This window comes from Panthera uncia (genome assembly GCF_023721935.1).
Source record: "Panthera uncia isolate 11264 chromosome C1 unlocalized genomic scaffold, Puncia_PCG_1.0 HiC_scaffold_4, whole genome shotgun sequence".
Lineage (NCBI taxonomy): Eukaryota > Metazoa > Chordata > Mammalia > Carnivora > Felidae > Panthera > Panthera uncia.
The window spans coordinates 6873095-6891930 of NW_026057585.1; the positions used below are offsets into that span (position 1 = coordinate 6873095).

The following is an 18836-nucleotide window of genomic DNA, read 5'->3' on the forward strand; positions in this document are numbered from 1 at the left end:
TAGAGATTCCTCTTCTTTATTGTTACCTCTGCCCTGTCCCCTCCCCAGTCACAGCCCCCTGCAATATAGGTATTGTCTCCCTTGTGCATGTGGCTGGGCTCTGCTACAACAATTCCTTTTGGACCTCCAGGACTGGTTGACTGCTTGAATCCATGAAAGTGGATTGCCCAGTGCAAACAGTGGCAGGAAGCACCACCCCTGTGCCAGCCCTGGCCAGTGGGTAGATCTCATGTGGACAGGTAGGCTATCAGAAAGACCAGAATTTCCCTGGCCTCCCTCTCCTCTGCTTTGAGTTGCTGTTGAATAAACCACCAAGCCATCTTATGTCCAGATGTGTCATCGGGGTGGCCCTGTTCAAGGGGCCAAGGAGGTGACAGCCAGGCCGGTGGCTCAGTCTAAGCTTTGTGGGGTGGTCTCCCAGATCTGTTCTTCAGCTTTTAACACATATGGTATAGAACTTCATCCATTTGTCCCGTGTGGCCCGGTGTTTGGAAACTAACACAGGTGAATCAAACTCACAGCACAATGAGTCACCGTATAGTGTGCCTATTGACTGATTTATAGTCAACTTTGTCTTTTTCCAATAACCGGGTCATTTATACCTACTATCTGGGGTATTTCCATTCCAGTATCAAGCCAGATAGAAAGCTCAGTTATCAGATGTCTTCTGTCCAACAAGACAGACCAGTTACGTTTACATCTATTATTTACAATTAATCCCCACTCTGCCCCCATGAGCTGTTATCCCCATTTGACAGATAAGGAAACCAATACTCAACGAAGCTGAGTAAACTACTCCAGCTCGGGAAAGGCCTCTCTAGTGACCTTTGGTCTGGGTCCTGAAAGAAGACCGTGGACAGGTGAGGAGCCAGCGGGACAGGGCAGGCAGTGGCCCTGGAGTACAGAACACATGTCCCAGCGTGAGGAGCCCTGTGGCTGCTGCCTGGTGAGCATGGGCGAGCCCTGAAGGGCCCATGTGAGAGACCGCAGGGATGAGGGCCAAGTCCACGGCCAGGGGCCCCTCGGAGCCAGGCTGGCCCGGGTGCTTGGATTAGACAGCTCTTCAGGGAGGGCAGGGGGTGGCTATCAAAAAGATCACACTTTTCTACGACACTCTTGCGTTGTTTCAGTCTCTCGCGTTACCTGGATATTTTTTCCAACTTGGCCGACTTCCTTGTCTAGAAAGTTCCCTGCAGAGGATTATCTTTTTTTTTTTTTTTTAACTTCACTTATTGTGAGACGGAGAGAGAGAGCACAAGTGGAGGTGGGGCAGACAGGGAGAGAGAGAGAATCCCAAGCAGGCTCTGCACTGTCAGCCCAGAGCCTGACGTGGGACTGGGACCCACAAACCGTGAGACCATGACCTGAGCCAAAGTCAGACGCTTAACTGACTGAGCCACCCAGGATCCCCGTGGAGGATTATTTAACCAGGCTGTCACCGTCTTTCCTACAATGTTGTATTATCCATAAGTCCTCAAGTTTGGCCGCCCACTGATGAAGAATAATTTGAGGACCAAAAGACCTGTGCTTCCCCAACCTGAATGTCCATTGCAATCACCTAGAGAGGCTATTAAAAACACAGGGGCCCCAACCTACCCCACTGAATCACCGGGATTTCTTTTCTGTTTTTTTTTTTTTAAGTTGGTTATTTATTTAGGTGATCTCTACACCCAGTGTGGGGCTCCAACTCACGACCCTGAGATCAAGAGTCACATGCTCCTTTGAGTCAGGCAGGTGCCTCATTTTTTTTTAAGTTTTTTTTCTTTTTAATTTTTTAATTTTTTATCTACAGTCTATTCTCATGCAGCTGGCCTGACCATTTCTTAGAAACTCCATGCCCCAGGACAGGATCAGTGGCAGGTTACGCATCAACAGACATGTGAGTGACTGCGGCATAAATCTTGAGCAAAACCCGTGTCTTCTGCCTTACGGTGGAGACTCCAGGAGGGCAGGGGATGTGTCTTCTGTCTACAGATGCCATAGATACTCACTGCCCTTCCTTTGACAGGACTGTCCTCACCCATCCAATCAATCGGCTAGTGATATTTTCCACGAAGTGCTAGACACAATACTGAGAAATACTCATTGTCCTCAGGAAGCTTTCATTGATTTCATTTTTTATTAAAAAAAATTTTTTTTTTAATGTTTGTTTATTTTTGAGACAGAGAGAGACAGAGCGTGAGCGGGGGAGGGTCAGAGAGAAAGAAGGAGACACAGAATCCAAAGCAGGCTCCAGGCTCTGAGCTGTCAGCACAAAGCCCGACGCAGGGCTCGAACCACAAGCTGTGAGATCATGACCTGAACCGAAGCTGGACGCCCAACCGACTGAGCCACCCAGGAGCCCCTTGCTTTCATTGATTTTAAAAAGCATTTTTTTTTTTTTTTTACATTTTAATATCCTGGAAATGGAGTTGCGCCTAAAAGTTGATTGTATCTTAGCATTGGTTACGATGCAATAGAGAGTGTTTTTTCTTTCTTATGGTATGTAAAATGATGAAGCCTCTTAGAATCCATGGTATCTTCAAATTGATGAAACACAGTAGTTGAAAAGGGAATAATATACCTGTATAAACAGGTAACTGACGTGAACCTTGCTCGTGCCGTTCCCCCTGCGCAAGTAATTCTGCACATCTATTTCATCAGTGCTACTGATTTATTATGACTCAATTCAAATGCCACTTCCTCCAGGAAGCCTTCCATGTCACCTCAGTTCCTGCACTCAGTGTGGATGCAGAGTCCTTCCTCGGGGCTCTTATACTTGCCTCCGACCTCCACTTACCAAGCTGTGTTACATTTGTCCTCCCCTCTCTAGACTGTAAGCTGAGTCTAGGCAAAGATGCAGTCATACCTCTCTGTGTTCCTACCACCCAGCACAGAGCCTGGTACAGAGACGTTCGGTCAATGTGTGTTGAATGCGTGAACGATGTACGTTCTTTACCGCATGTAATGCCACCGGATTTCAGCAGAAAGGCGGGGCTGGAGGCTAGAAAGGCAAGGGAAGTCTTCACGAAGGGATTGGGAATGGGCCATGCTGGCAGGATGGCTGATGGAATCACTCAGGACTGCCATGAGGGAGGAGAATGGGCCAGCGCTAAGACCTTCATTTCTCCCACCAGGTAGATCCCGCGAAAACCGTTACTTGGTTGGATTTCGTGTCTGAATTTCAGGAGGCTGTGGGGGCTCATCCATCATCATCCTTAATAATCGACTCTGGGTGTTAACACACAGACACTGAGGTTCAGAGGCAAGAGCGGCTCCCCCCTCGGTGCGCTCTCACAGGAAGCCCTGAATATACATAGACTTTGTGGTTTAGACCTCAGAGCTTCCTGCCAGATCTTGACAAGGTTTAGCAAGTCGAAGAAGCCAGGAGAAGGGGGGCAGATGGGACCACAAAAATGGCACCAGCATTTCAAAGCAGGTGCCTTCTCACCGCCTATCACTGTAAACCTTAACTGAAAACTGTTTTGGTTTTCTTTTCCTCCCACTTCCCCCAGTGCAGTTAGCATGTGGCAGCTCGCTGGGGATGGGGTATGCTCTTTTCCTAATGGCCATTTAAGACCCTCGGGATTTGATTCCACTGACCTGGCTCTTGGCCTGCCTTTTGGTGGTGTTTGGTAGGCTCGTGTCACTGCCAGTATTCACGGATTCCTTTCTTTCCAGGGATGATTCTACAGATCCTTGTGCCCGTGTCTAAACAGTCAAGGAAGTGAGACCCAAACAAGTACGTTTGCCGGTGCCCCTCCTTATACTTTGCGCACAGAGGTTTCAATCCATCAGACAAGTCTACAAATAGCCTATCGGGCCAGCTTTGCAGCTGAGACCTGGGGAGCACGTTCTGGTTGTCCTCGGCGGGGGGATTAGGCGGTCCGGGTGAACTGGGGTGACCAAACTGGATCCTGCTGTCACACACACCCAGCCTCCTTCTTATCCAGCAGCTTGATGCTGGGCTTCTTTCTACAATGAGCAGACACTGAGGTCAAATGAAAGCTTTTATTTCCCTTCTACGTCCAAGATGGTGGGCAAGCGTCCACCAGATACATAAGAAACCCAAGGGCGTCTTGAGCAGGCAGACGGCTTGCAGCGAGGTCCCGGTGCCGCAGGACGCCTCACGTCTGCACGGGATCTGAAGGGGAGGCGAGGACTTGGTGGTCGGTGGCCCATCCTCCTGGTGGTGGCACTTGTATTGCCAGCCCTTCTGGGCGTGACAAGGAGCAGCGGCTCCAGGTGTTAGAGCATGCAGGTGAGCTAGGAGATGCCGACACGGCGTGGCCCGCGAGCCCAGGGGGTGGTCATCCTACCGCAGAACACGCCTGATGGAAGTGTAGGTGCTCCCCCTCCCAGCGGAGAAATTCCACGGTGCCTTTATGGGAAAGGACGATTTCTATCGCTTTTAATTAGAGGAAGGGGACACCCAGGTCAGGAGACAGAGTTATGAGTTTCCTGTGGCCCCACGGGGAGCTTTGGGTTGAACTCGAGGCCTGGGGAGGGGAGGGCCTTTCTGCTGATAAACTTGTGTGGCTGGTGGAGGGGGGGCCTTCCTCTGCTGGTTGTTCTGGGCCCGGTGGCCAGGAGGCGGTGGCCGATGACCCGGGGCCTGGGGCCGATGACTGGGCGGTGGAGGAGGCCGGGACGCAGCGGGACTTTGAGGAGTCGAGCCTGGCACCTGGCAGGGCTTCGGGCCCCTTTTCTTCGTGGTTAGTCTGCATGCTCTTATCTCCAGCTCTTCATCTGCAACAATAAAACCTCTGACAGGTCTCTCGGTAAGATAGGATTGGTGTAAATATTTACCGAGTGGTAAATATTTACCACCTACATGCAAAACACCATGCTAGCTGTTTGGGGGGATGCGATGAGGCAGAAGCCCCCTCTGCGCTCTAAAATGTCCAGGTCCTGTAGGAGAGACAGAAACGCCCACCGGCAGGGTGGAGTGAGAGCCCAGGGCTTCCAGAACTCAGGGAGCCAGAGGCAAAGAGGCGGGGAGAGGAGAGGGCTTTGTGTCTGGGTGTTCTGACAACATGGACCTCAGTGCCCTGCCTCTGGGTTATCCAAGAGACCATGCCCAGAGGGGACCCTGTGGTTAGAGCCCTCAGGGTAGGAGCTTAATAGAGGGGACATCAGCAACAGCCTGCCTTCAGGTGGGTTTCCCTGTTAGATCTGCCTTTCATGCAGGTTTGTTCCAAGGAACGTGAGCAAGAGGCTTTTGAGACCTTAGAAACTCCCTAGTGTCTATGCATTTCTCAGAAATTCACAAGCCAGCCCCATCCTCTTGGGGTTGGCAGGAAAAGAACTTCTCGCCCCGTCTGGAATTTTCCATGATGTGTGACTGCCCTCCACGAAGGCAGGGCCACAACTCCCAGTAACGTGGTTGTTCCTTTGCTGTCTTAAAACCACACGGGCAATCTGTGAGGAGGCTTCCTACTTCTCTAGGCCTGGAGGGCCCCGCTGGCCCCTCGGGCCTCCCTGGGCTACGAGGGAGGCGTTCTGGTCTCTGTGTCCAAAGCCATCCTTGGTGGGGGGGGGGGGGCTCCCAAGGGAGCTAGGAAGAGGGTGTCCTCCTGGGGCCAACGAATGGCCCTACATGTCAGTATGGAGCGGGTACAGCCCCGGGAATCACAGGCCCCCTCTGAACCCCCCCCCCCAGCTTCAGGTGAGGCTGCCCGTGGAAGAGCCGCCCCTCATGGCGGAAAATGCAGTCTCAGGTGGCTTTGAACGTGAAGACTCAGAGTCTAACAACATGGTTGTGACACGTGAGGGGCCAGAGTGCTCTGTGCACCAAAGGTCAAGGGCACAGAAAGGGAAAAACACATCCTCTATGCCACCTTTGCTGGCCCGAGGTAGCGGTGGGTACGCCAGCACGCTGTGGAGAGGACCTTGACCCTGACCCCAATTCCCAGCAGTGGGGCTCTTACAGCCCTCGTCTAAGGCAAGCTTGGGCTGCCCATTTGTCCACCACCCACCGTCCCGTCCGTTTGTTCTTCAAACATCTATTCCCTGTCTTCTGGGTTCGGGTGCCATGGCTAAAGTAGCAGCAACAGCTCAGAAGCCTGAAATCAAGTGACACAGAGCGGAACCGCACACAATGCACACAATGTCCATCTCCGGTGAGAGCCCGGAGGGGTGCAGGCAGAGCCCAGGGGCTCCGGGAGGAGGGGTGGGGTGTGGCCAAGTGGCTGAGACCCCAGGCCGGCTCGCACAGACGGGTGAGCTGGGGCTCGGAGCGGCCTGCCTGGCAGAGCAGGACTGTGGGGCCCGGTTTGCCCACGCCTGTCACTTCAGCCACTGCCCAAATGTCTGCTCCCAGGAATTACTCCACACTCAGTGTCCTTTCTCACTCATCTCATCTCCTGGGTACGCACCCGGGGCCCAGACTAGGGTGACGCAAGCAAGACGCCCAGGGCATGGCCTTGAAAGAGCCCTCACTCTCAGGGTTGGGCAAGGGCAGTGTGGGCCCTGAGGGCGATGGTCTCCTTCAATTTTGCTTCATTTGATGGGCTCCCGGCTTATATCGCCCTCGTCCTGACTCAGCCCGCTGGCCATAGGATTGGGAGGGAATCACTTACCCTCACTGAGCTTGAATTTCCTCACCTGTATGGATATTATCTATCTCACAGGATCACCGAGACAGTTGGATATGATAATGAACACGAAGCATTCTGTTACAGAGATAAGTGCCTGGCACAAGTGACCGCTTGTCAGCGTCGGCTAATGATCACGCTGGTCACTTTGGCCTGGCGAAAGCAGGGATCGCCTTGTCACGGGGTGCCACACGAGGGCCATGTTGGAAGAATATGTGGTCTTTGACCATCAGGCAGTGGACAAATGCAGGGGGACTCGGGCAGAGAACCGCCTGAGCAGGGCACAGGGGTGACGGAGCTATGTGTGCCTGTGGGACTCGGCAAGCAATTCTGCTCCACGGGGGCAGAGAGCGCTGGAAAGATGGTGGTGGAAATATGGCGCCACACTGGGGGCAGTGGTGTGGCAGGACATGGGGCTGAGGGGCAGGGGCCCGAAGGAGACCCAAGGCGAGAAGTCTGAAGGAAGCAAGCTAAATCCAAAGGGGGTCCAAGGCCACCCCCACTGAGGCAGGTTCAGCCCACGTCCTTGTTAGCGTGGCACTGCCGGTGGCTGGCATGGGCCTCCCGGGCCCGCTCTAGGAAGAGACCCAGAGTGAGGGGACCCAGCCCTACAGTGAATGGCAGATTGCCCAGGACCCGAGGGACCTTCCTGCCTGGCTGCACGGCTTGCTGTTGGCCAGACACAGCTTGCTGGACGCTCCTGGAGCATGGGGCCCCACCCCCACCCCAGAGCCTGCAGGGACACCTAAGGCACCGTCATGTGAACTCACTGCCTTGGGTGGCCTGTACTGTATGCTCTTTGAGCCCAGCTCCCCACTTCTGAGCCTAACGTTCTCATTCTTGGTGGCTGTTGGAGTCCTGACTTGCGGACTGTTGGAGTCCTGACTTGTTGGAGTCCTGACTTGCGGATGCAACAGTCCCAGAACTAGCACGTTCCATCTGAACAACAAATCGGAAAGGGGGGCATAAACCCCTGGTTTTAGACCATACGTGTCCTCGCAGGTCCCTGAAATTGTACCTGTGCTCCTAGGAGCCTGGTCCTGAACACATCTCGGGCCGCCCTCTCAAGAGAGGACGAGATGTTTGTTGATGGAAACCATGTTTTGATGGTAACCGTTCTACCCACGTAGAGACGTGTGGCTCATTCGAAATAGGTCCGCATAGGCCTTCACCGAGTCAGCCTCGGCGGGGGATTCCAGGAGGCCAACCAGGATTCGGCTTCTCACAGCTCTCCTACTGTCGCCACCGAGAATGTGTTTTTCAAAGATCAAGCTAACCACAAAATGGAACACAGTGTAACCGCTGGTGATAAGCCTGACATCCTCAAACTCCCCATCTCCATTATTTTCTTTCCAGACTCAGAGTGTCGTCCCCATGAGTTGTTTCCATGGGGATTTTGCCTGGGGCCTGCAGGGGGACAGAAGTGGGGGGGGCGGGGGGCGGGGGGGGGACTTACCATTCTTCCTACTGTTCTGTTTTTTCCTCTTGTTGATGTAGAAAATGAGTAGCACCATGAAGATGACGAACAAGGTGCTTCCTCCACAAACACCAATAATGAAATACAGGTCCAGACCCTTCTCTGCAAGAGGAACAGGAGTGGCTGGAGCGGGGGAGGGGCCCCGGGCAGAGCGGCCATCTCACTGCACTGGCCAAGGACTCCTGCCTCCCGCATGACGCGGATAAAAAGAGCCTGATGGGACTTTTCAACCTCAGAAAAGCCGAGCTCGTGGAGGCTCTCAATTGTGTCAGCCTCCAAAAGGGCAGGGTCCAGGATAAGCCCCCCCACCCCAGATGGCTCCTGGGGGGGGCGGGGTGCGGGCAGCTGGTCTGGACTGGAAATGCCAAATTCCTCGTGTGCTGGGACATTGTCCACTGCTCCTCATCAAGGCGCATGTCACAGAAGTTTAGCTCTGAGGAGGAGTTTAAAGACAATCTAGCGTCACCTTTGAGTTTCACAGACAGGCCCAGAGAGGGAGGATGAGTTGCCTGAGGCCACACAGCATCTGTTTCTGAGTGGTTCCTTTAAGCAGCCCCTCGTGTCCAGGTTTCTGCACTATTTACCCACCTTCATCTCTGGCTGCCCTCCTGCACCATTTTTTCCCCCTCACCCTCTTGACCAGGCATTTTCCAAAGACTTGGGGTAAATCTTTCAGTTGTCCGGCCCACTGGCCAGCAACCCCTCCCGGATTTTCCCCGGCCCGTGAGAGAACCTCACACACACAGTGAGTTAGCAGCAGCCGTGGATTTGATCTTCAGCTCACAGACCGTCAGTGGCTGTAATGCAACGAGGCTGACAACAACTCTGTGTGCAGAGAAATGGGTTTGAATCCAGGCTCTTCTAGGCAAGAGCTGTGTGACCTTTGGTAAGTGACTCCACCTCTCTGAGCCTGTTCCATTCTTCATAAAAGGGAGATCATGAAACTTACATCACAGGGTGGCTGTTGGAGGTCAATCAGATAATGGATGTGAAAGTGCTTTGTAAACTGTAAAACAACACATAGGGGTGAGGTCTTGTTCTTAGTAGAGCCCTGTGCACTGGTGATTCTGGGAGCCATTTCCCAGGAGAGGTGCTGGGCCGGCTGCCCTTTGTGAGTCAACAGCAGTTAGAGAGGCAGCAGCTGGGGCCGTGTGGCAGGGGACTGGCACATCTGGAGAACAAACTGGAGCTCAGCCAGTGTCACAAGGAAACCCTTTTCCAGCCCAACGTCCCCAGGAAGACCCTGTTACCCGGGAAGTCCAGGATGGGCCCTGGGAGCAGGCCAGAGGCCCGAGAAGCAAACTGAACAGATCTGACTGCACAGTTTGTTCATTCTCTCTTTCCTCGGGTCTCTCTCTGCCCCATTCTTTGCCTGCCGGTTACACAACCTCTCCCTGCCATGTGGACGAAGGTGCCTCCATTTGAAAAGCAGGCAGGACACTAAGCTCCCGTTCCATGGGACCGAGAAAGCATTGGGTCCTTTAGGCTCCTCAGGCTGGAGCCAGGGGCTGCTGGAGTCTCTCTCGGGCTCAACTCCCCAGGATCTGAGACAGGTCAGGGAGTGCAGGCCGAGCCACGCAGCCATGGGGCGGCCACACCCCAGTGTGGGGGCACTGGGAGATACTCGGGTATGCCTCACACCGCCCGCTGGCAGGCCTGTCTGGCGTGGCCCTCCGAGGCACCTGGGGTGCTCTCCACAGGGAACCTTCCAGCTTGTCTCAGAGGCGGCCATGGCTCCATCATTTAAAACCACACCTTCTCCGTCTCTGAATCCAAGTGTTCGGCTTCCTGTGTGCCCTCCTGGAGATGATGTGCCCCTATGTTCTTGTGATGGGGTCCTTCTTCTGCCTCCAAACCTGCTCCTCCCTCAGGGTTTTGGTTTCGAGGACAGGCTCACCTCTGCTGAGCCAAATGGTTAGTCTTGTCCTTGCCCCGCTCTGGCTTGGCCCTTGAAAGTGATCCCTTTGAGGGTACCTGCACCTCCCCCGGCCCTCCCAAGGTGTTCTTCCCGTCTCTTTCTCGGCCCTTCCTCGGACTGGCGTCTGCTCTGCACCACAGAGGAAGGGACACGAAGGTTCCACCTTTGAGCCTTGGCTTCTCCCGAGGCCCTTCCTGACTCCCTCCATCCCTGATGCACACACATGTCTATACTCGTGGGCTCTGGCTAAAATAAACATGAAGAGTAGGGTTGCCCGATAAAACACAGGACACCCAGGTTCATTTGAATTTTGGATAAACAATGGATAAGTTTTAGCATAAGTATGTCCCATGAAGCACTTAGAAGATACTTATACTGTCTTTTGTATTTGCTAAGTGGGGCAGCTCTGATCAGGGGCCTCCCAGAAGGGGGAAAAGAGGTTGTGAAGTCAAGAAGGGACCGATAGATTCACTCAGGGAGCCTCAGTGATCAGGGGGCAGGGGGGCACGGAGCCATGGCTGGGGACCAACATGAAGAGTGAAGTGATGCTGGTCTAAGCGTGTGGTGGGCAGACTCTAAGCTGGCCCCCACAGCCCCCCACCTCCGGGTATTCCCATCTCTGTGCAGTCCCCTCCTATGCATGTGGGCTGGGCTTACTGAGTTGCTTCTGAAGAACAGAACACAGCAGAAGTGATGGGATATGTCTCCTGAGGTGAAGTTACAAAGAGACTGTGGCTTTGGTCCCGGGTACTTACTCTTTTTCTTAGCCAGCAAGGAGGGAAGCTAGCAGCCATATTGTGAGGTGGCCCAACGGTCCACGTGAACGAGCCTGGACATGGACCCTCCCCGCACCGAGCCTGGGCCTGACTGACATGACTGTGGTCCCTGCCGGTGTGTTGACTGCGGCCTCACGGAAGACTGAGCCAGAACCAGCCAGCAAAATCATTCCCAGACTCATGACTCACAGACACTGGGAGACAGGAACTGTCATTGCAAGCCACTAACAAAAGTAATCTGTTATGCAGCAACAGATAACTAATTGAAAGTATATATGAAAAAGCCTCACTTCTGACTTCATACCAGTTCAGGGCTGTTTCCAGAGGCAGCTAACCAGCCATAGTCCCTGTAGAGACTCAGGGCGTCTGGCCAATTAACTATTTGTGTGTGTGTTCGGTGTCCCTTCAGAGGGGTTAACCAGACAGCACGGGAAAGGTACTCACAGGATACCAGAAGAAGAGACTTTTGGAGCTCATGGCGCTCATTCTCTTTGTGGACCAGGTGACAGAAGCCCAGAGATGGGGGTGGGGGTGGGGGAGCTCTGACGAGGTAATCTTGCTAAATTTGGACAGACCCAAACTAGAAGTCCAGGCCCCTGGTCCCCAGAGCTCCCACTACCACAGGCTGCCTCTCAAGAATTACTTCCAGGGGTCATGTCAAGCTGGGGACCCTGGAGAAGAGTTTAAACTCTTAGAGTTTCAGGACTTCCTGGTGCTGACACCACACGGGGCTGTCAGCTCTGTGGTGGGAGGAGCTTCGCCTCACTGTGTCCACCGTCCTCCCTGGCCGTGAGCGTGTCCTCTCCCCGTACCCCCCTAACTTCTGGGTTTATACGGCCCTTCTACCTTTGCTCCTGGTAGGAAGTACTGCCCATCTCCCTTGTACAAAGTAATCTTTTTTTGCTCCCTTCTCCATCATTACCTTGGGAGTCACAATCCTGGTCACTGACTAGCTGAGGGACCTCGAGCAAGTCAGTTGACCTCTCTGGGAAATGGGGATTTGCATGAGATAAACCTCGACAGTTCCTTCAGAGGATCTTTTCGATTGCCCGATGTTAAATTGTGCTCCATGGACAGACGCCCAAGAACACCCCACCCCTCTCTCCTTCAAGGCTTCCCTTGAAGGGTTCCAGAAGGAAGAGGTGTGTTTTCAAAGGGCTGCCTCTCAGCCCAGTCCCCTGTGCCCCAGAGGGAGTCTCTGCCCCAGACCTGACAGGCTGTGTTTGCCAAATGAGCTTGGGATGTCTGACCAGTGTTCGCCACGCACCTGAACAAGTGATCATCTTCACGTCGCTTTCCTTGCTGACTTTGTTTTCTGCCGTGCAGTTGACTAATATCTTCCGCTTGTTTATAAACCTGTATGTGCTGAACTTCGAAGAAACGGGCTTGATACTGGTCCCATTTACGTACAGTTTTAATTCAGGGTCTGTTCCATTTGATATCTTACAGACCAGGGTTTTGTTGATACAATTCCAGTCGATGTTAGGTGTTGAGACCTTCTCTGGAAAAAAAAAAAAAAAAAGATCCAATTCATAGTAGACCATTTTCTGATTTTAACTGACATACTTATTTACGGAGGGGGGAATGGAGTTAGTCTGGGACCAGGAGACGATTTCCGAGACCACTAGCTATTGTTGCAAATCCTTTTTATTTAAAAAAAATTTTTTTAATGTTTGTTTTATTTTTGACAGAGAGAGACAGAGCATGAGTGGGGGAGGGGCGGAGCGAGAGGGAGACACAGAATCGGAAGCAGGCTCCAGGTTCTGAGCTGTCAGCGCAGAGCCCGATGTGGGGCTCAGACTCATGAACTGCGAGATCATGACCTGAGCCGAAGTCGGATGTTCAACTGACTGAGCCACCCAGGCGCCCCCATTTTTATTTTTTTTATACAGCACACTCAGAACAATTTTTTTATGAAGTTCATAGATACATCATATGAGCAGGAAAAAAATGCATCCTGTCAAATGTTTATGTGCTATTTTATACCTCAAAATGTTTTCACATACATGATGTCACTTAATCTTAACAAAGAGAAGAGGCTGATTTTTCTTGCTATTTACAGTGGACATCCCCAAAGCCCTGAGAGGTTCAATGGTGATCTAAGGGCACCCACTAATAAATGGCAGATAACGGGAGGAGCTCACTCTTCTAAGCCCAAGTTCAGGAGCATGGGTAAGACAGCATGTCTTGATCCCCAAAACTTGAGGGGGGCAATGCTTCCAAGCAGCCAGGAACCCTACCCTGGAGGTGTCGTTACATGTGTGGTCTGGGACCTTGGTCACAAACAGACCCTACTCCCATCCATCCACCAGGTCCTGGGAGGAGAGGGCCGGGTGTGCAGCTCAAGTTCTGGGGTGAGTGGGTACCAGCCCCTCATAATCATCAACTCCTTGCCTCTCTTTTTCTGACACAATAATATTCCAAGGCTGCGTCATGAAAGAAAAAGCCCTTGGCTTCACACAGGGCTGGTCCAAATCCTAACGTCACCACTTCTTAGCTGTCTGACCTCCTCCTTTTTCTTCTCTTCTGTCCTTGTTCTCACCCTTGCTCTCTTTTCCCAGACTTAACCACCTTTCTTGCTCAATTTCTCTCCATCCGTTATGCAGCCAGATGGCTGCTTTTTCAATGACCCCTCCCTCCCTGCCTCCCAGGCAACGTATCTTCTCTGTGCACGTTCCCATCAAATTTCATTTCTGCTCTAGTAGATAGGTATGCAGAAATTAACTTTTCTTCCCATCCCAAGATTCTTTGGGGTCCAGAATGAACCGGATGGAGGGCCTACAAGGCAGGGGCAGTGAAGAGTCTAGGGGTCAAGTCAAGGTGTCTATTTGCCTTTTCAAAATGGAAAGAATCTTCTTTCTATTTCTAACAGTAACATCTAGTCATTGTAAAACTTGATCAGCTACAGTAACATGTTTCAAGATTAAAAAATCGCGTGTAATTCTACTACCCAGAGTCAATAGACGCTTTTGATACGTAACACACGTACACATAATGTTTTAAAAACTAAAACTGGATCGTATGATTTTGTAGTCTGCTTTTTTCCCTCCTTACTGATGATCTGTTATGAAATTCTTTCCTTTCTGAACATCAAGAAATATTCATCTCCCCATCTTTTTAAATGAGGTGTCTTAATTTAACGAAGAAGTTTGTAACTGCTGGGGACTTTGTGACCCTTTCCAGTTTTTCACTAACATAAACCACACAGCGATGAGCAGGTTCTTGGAGCCACATCTTTGTAAATGTCCTCTCTGTAAGTAGCTTCCCGGAAGAGGCATGGCTGGATCCAGTGGGGGCACATCACATAGACGAGAACTCCCTAGATCCAGGTTGCTAGGATTTATTAGTTCTCCCCTAAGCTCTCTTTTAAGAGAACTTCTGATGCCTCTTTAGCCAGGGGCAGCAGCCTCCTCAAGGAAACTGAAACTATAGATGCGTGAAGAAACAGGGTTGGGGTAGGGCATCAGCACTGAGCAAATGGGTATTGGGTCCCAGGTGCTGTCCAGCACCTTTGCTCAGTTATCTCATTGAATATCCCATGGAGTTATTATTACACAAATCAGGCTCAGAGCAGACGGAGAATTTGCCCAAGGCCATGTTGCAAGTAATGAGGACCAGACCACAAGCTGAATTAAGATGCCGTGTGACACTGACACACACACACACACACACACAGACTCACTCACTCAGCAGGCACCAGTCGTGTCATGGAAAGATCTCTGTCTTTTGGCCAAGGAGAGTGGGGGTTATTTTTGGGTAATGAACACATTCTACAATCAGTTGTGAGCTAGTTGCCTAACTGAATATACCAAAAGCCATTGAATTGTACACTTTAAAAGGGTGAATTTCTGGTATGTGAATTCTATCTCAATAAAGCTGTTTGGTGGGGTGGGGGGGTGGGGAATGTCACCATCCTCATTAAGAGAAGCGCTGAACTTGCACCCTGACTCTGCTCCTGTCAAACTGTGAGACTTGGGACAAGTTGCTCCTGATTCCCTCCGGATGATAAGAGGATGCTGTCTGCATTGCTGGGAACCTTAAACAGGATCACGTAGCAGAGCACCTGATGCCTAGTTGATAAGCCATCATCACTGCGTTACTAGATGAGACACACGTGTAAGGCTCGTGTTCAGGAGAGGACACTTGAGCCCATATGGACAGGAGTCAGGAGAGCTGTGTTACCAGGGCCCAGAAGCAGAGGCCCCTTCCGGCTCTGTTCTTAGTCTCACCCCATTTCTGGAATATCCTCTCCGTTCAGGGTTGCAGAACTAGGGTATGGAAAGTTGTCATTTGCAGGGAGCTGGCCCATCTGGGATTGCTAGAGTGGGGGCTGGGAACAGGCCGGAGGGTGATCCTAGGGAGGGGGAAGGGACTCGTCTCTGGCGACAATTCCTGTGCGAAGCACAGAAATATTGATTTATTTGCCCCCTGAAACTCTGGCTCATGCTGTTGCTGGAGTTCCTGTCTTTCTCCCCAAGCTTCTCTTCCTCCTATTGCGCCCCTCCCCCTGCTGAGGGTCTCCTGGACTTTCAACTTGAGTGTCATTCAATTTCACTTTCTCTTCCTTGTCTGCTGTACCCAGACCAACTTGCCCATCCTTCCCCCCCCCCCCCACCCCCGTGTACCCTGCTTCCTCATTTACAGGCACCCTTTATCGAGGCCAGTGGTCGCGCTTTGGCTGCCCATGAGTCAGCTGGGGTGCTCGAACACCTGCAGATGCCCCGGCCCCATGCCAGGGAGTTCGGATTTGATTGGTCCGGGCTGGGACCTAGGCACCGGTAACCTTTCCCAGCACCTCAGTTGACTCTAACAGGCAGCCTGAGTTACGAATCACCAGCCAGCTCCTTCTCACCTCACTCGGATTATAGCAGCAGCTCCCTGGCTCGCCGGCCCTCCCAGCCCACCACACACAGCCAGCCACCCCTGGCGTACCTTCTACAGAGAGCAGCAAGAGTTAACTTCTGCTTCTGATCGCTCTCCTGTTGAGTAGATCTCAAACATGGGCCGTTCATCTTTAAATTCATCACTTCCAGCCCTTTGGGGCTTAGAACGACTCCTTCAGGGCATCCTGGCTTCAAACGGCTCTCCCGATGGAAGACCCAGTACTCTCCAGCTAGCCTGCCCCACACCCCGCTTGCTCCTTCACGAGCCACCTGGAATGACCGCTGTTTTCTTCTGCCCACGTGCTCCCCTCCTCCTGATTGATGCCACCTTAATCTGGGTTGGACACTCAGTTCTATATCCCCGTAACCTCTGAAGAGAGCGTTTTAGGCAAATAGAGGTGAGGATCTCTCCCCCGTGGATTTCCACACGTGTGGACCTCATCTTTTCCACAGGACTGGAGCCCTCACTGAGCTGGGAGAGAGGCATTAGATTTTTTTTTTTTTTTTTTTTAGAGCTCGCCCAAGGCCAAGGTCAGGCCGGGCCGGTCCCTAAATGCTATTCCCCTACTTACTAAACAGCACCCATGCTGAGATGAAGGAATTTAGGGAATAAAGACTTACCTTGAATCTTCAGCTGAAATGTTTTTTCCAACGCATTCTTTCCATCCTTATCGTATATGACTACCTTGTAGGTATCGCTGTCTTCTAGCATCAGATGTTTAATTTTCAGAGTTCCATTCACTGACACATTATATTTTTCATCTGGATTCTTAGGCTTGTTGCTAATTTGGAACCTCACCACCTTCTTTTTGCCTTTTTCCCAGTGTATATCATCTATATTAATCATTTGAAAACCAGGAATGTCCAGGTTGATGTCCTGACCCAGGGTACCCCAGACGATATCATCATTTGCAGGAGCTGCACCTATAAAAAGCAAGACAGTTACTGAGATCTTGAGACTCCCTGCCAGAGAAAGCTGGGCTCTGGCCTCTTCGACTCTAACACTCACCCCAAGGTCGCCAGTGGAGACCCACGCCACCTTACCTTGGATGGAAAAGACGAAAATCAGAAGGAAGATTTGACATGCGAGGCTCATCTTTGGGATTAGTTTCCTTGTTGTGATTCTGAGCTCTTCCTGCAAAAGGAACTGAAGACCAGTGGAATCCACCCTCTGAGAACCAAACCACGTGCCTCTCTTTTTTGCTTCTTCTACTGCAGCAATCACACACACACACACACACACACACACATGCATGCACATACCAACCCTGCTGATGTGCTCCTTTACCAAAGCAGGTATGTCTGTAGGGGTACAGGTCTTCTTACCACATTTTAATCCTCACAAAGACCTTGGGTGGGTTTTACTAGCCCCCTCAAAGACAAAAGGAACCAGGAGGCTAAGTAAACCGCTCGGGATTCCCCTTTGGTTACCGAGGATTCAAACCTAACCATTGTACCCATTCCGCTACATGGCCTCTAGCAAGATCACATAAAAATACAGGTAAATGCTCCTGAGTATCATCGCACAAACCTGTATCCTATGATTAAAAGCAGTGGGAAACGTATGCGTGTGAAAGAAGTATGACAGTGGATGTTTTTCTCGTTCTCGAAAGACGTATTTTTACATCCTAAAATTCTTTGCGATTAGAAAGAAATATAAGCCGAGTCTCGCCTGTAAAGACTTGAAATCCCCCAGAGCTTATGTTTAGCAGACATTTTACAACTCTGTTGAAATTCAGTTAGGTAAATAAAAACTTGTTCCCAAACAAACAATAATGCGTAGAGTCTGTGGAATAATACCATCAAACAACCAGAACGAATCATTCAGAACATTTACGACGGATAACACTACAGATGGTTAAAAAAGAGAAAAGGAAAAGTGAGAGAGGATTCAGGAAGAGGGAAGAAATTTGCGAGTCAGGAAGGGAAACAAAGTGATGCATTGATAGATGCACACAGAAAAAAAATGCACCGAGAGAGCCAGCCACAGAGAAAAGGGACACCCGATGACGGATTTCCAAAGTGTCTAGTTTTGTGCTTCCTTAGGATAGAGTGAGTAAAAATTTTAAGACTATGCTTGCTTGCTTTTTTTAAAATTTAGGCACAAATATGAATATTATCTCTGAGAAAATTGCCCAGGAAATAAAATTAAGTCAAAGCAATGGATCTCAACCACTGGGTAAAAGGAAACCTACACAGAACATTTACAGCACAGAACCTGCTTTGGATCCTCTATCCCCCTCTCCCTCTGCACCCCCCCCCCACACACATGCTTTCTTCCTCTCTCGAAAATAAACATTTTTAAAAAGTGACATTTACTTATAGGCAAAAAGATGAACAAAATGAAAAAACATGCTGGAAAATATTTGCCACATATACGAAAAATTATTAATATCCAAGATCTAGAAATGTTTCCCATTAGTAAGAAAAGAAAAACTCAAGTTTTTTTAATTGGGCAAGGATACAAATGAGCAGTCTATAGAAGAAATGCTTAATAGAAGAAATGCCAAGCACATGACAGGACATCTAACATAGCCATGAAATACCATTATCACCACCAGATTGGCAACATTGGAAAAGATAATAATTTACATTATTGTCAAGAGTATAGGAGAAACATGCATCTTTGTACGATAGGGAAGGGAGTACACATCCATACTTCATGGGGAATGAAATTTGGCAATATCTGCCAACTTCAAAATATATATATATTTTTACCGAGTAATTTTAATTTGAGAAATCTGTCTTACACAGGTATTTACATAAATGTGCAAAAATTCTGTTCAAGGATGTTTGTTGTAGCGTTTTTTTTTTGTAGTAGAAACTTGCAAACAACTAAAATTACAATATATTCATCTTATGAAATTCGGCATCAAGGTTAAAATAGAATGAAGTAGACCTAACAGTGAGAATTATACTACATTATATCATATTATATATTACAATTAGTGGATGCACTGGGGGAAAAAGTCCAGAAGGATGCTGCTGCCCTTTTAACAGTGTTCCTCCTTCAAGACTTCGATTTCGAGGAGGCTGATGAGAATTGTGCACTTTCCTTTTTAATTTTTTTTTTTACGTCTATTTATTTTTGAGAGACAGAGAGAGACGGAGCACGAGGAGGAGAGGGAGACACAGACTCCGAAGCAGGCTCCAGGCTCTGAGCCTGACGCGGGGCTCGAACCCACAAACCGTGAGATCACGACCCGA

General features: G+C 50.4%; 1 protein-coding gene across 1 annotated transcript; it reads right to left on the reverse strand.

Moving 5' to 3' along the window:
- Window positions 1–1200: 1200 nt before the first annotated feature.
- CD2 (CD2 molecule) lies at window positions 1201–16806 on the reverse strand. The gene is made up of 5 exons (XM_049618384.1): window positions 16674–16806; window positions 16251–16553; window positions 12014–12247; window positions 8032–8154; window positions 1201–4728 (listed from the first exon to the last, which is right to left on the reverse strand). The coding sequence occupies exons 1-5, from the start codon at window positions 16723–16725 to the stop codon at window positions 4430–4432; spliced, it is 1011 nt and encodes a 336-aa protein (XP_049474341.1). The 5' UTR covers window positions 16726–16806; the 3' UTR covers window positions 1201–4429.
- Window positions 16807–18836: the final 2030 nt, after the last annotated feature.

Excerpts from the sequence above, each read along its gene's own strand:
- CD2 (XM_049618384.1), bottom strand. The coding sequence starts at position 16,725 with ATGAGCCTCGCATGTCAAATCTTCCTTCTGATTTTCGTCTTTTCCATC. Across the intron at positions 16,554-16,673 it reads TTTCGTCTTTTCCATCCAAG|GTGCAGCTCCTGCAAATGAT; the intron begins GTAAGGTGGCGT and ends TGCTTTTTATAG. Across the intron at positions 12,248-16,250 it reads ATTTCAGCTGAAGATTCAAG|AGAAGGTCTCAACACCTAAC; the intron begins GTAAGTCTTTAT and ends TTTTTTTTCCAG.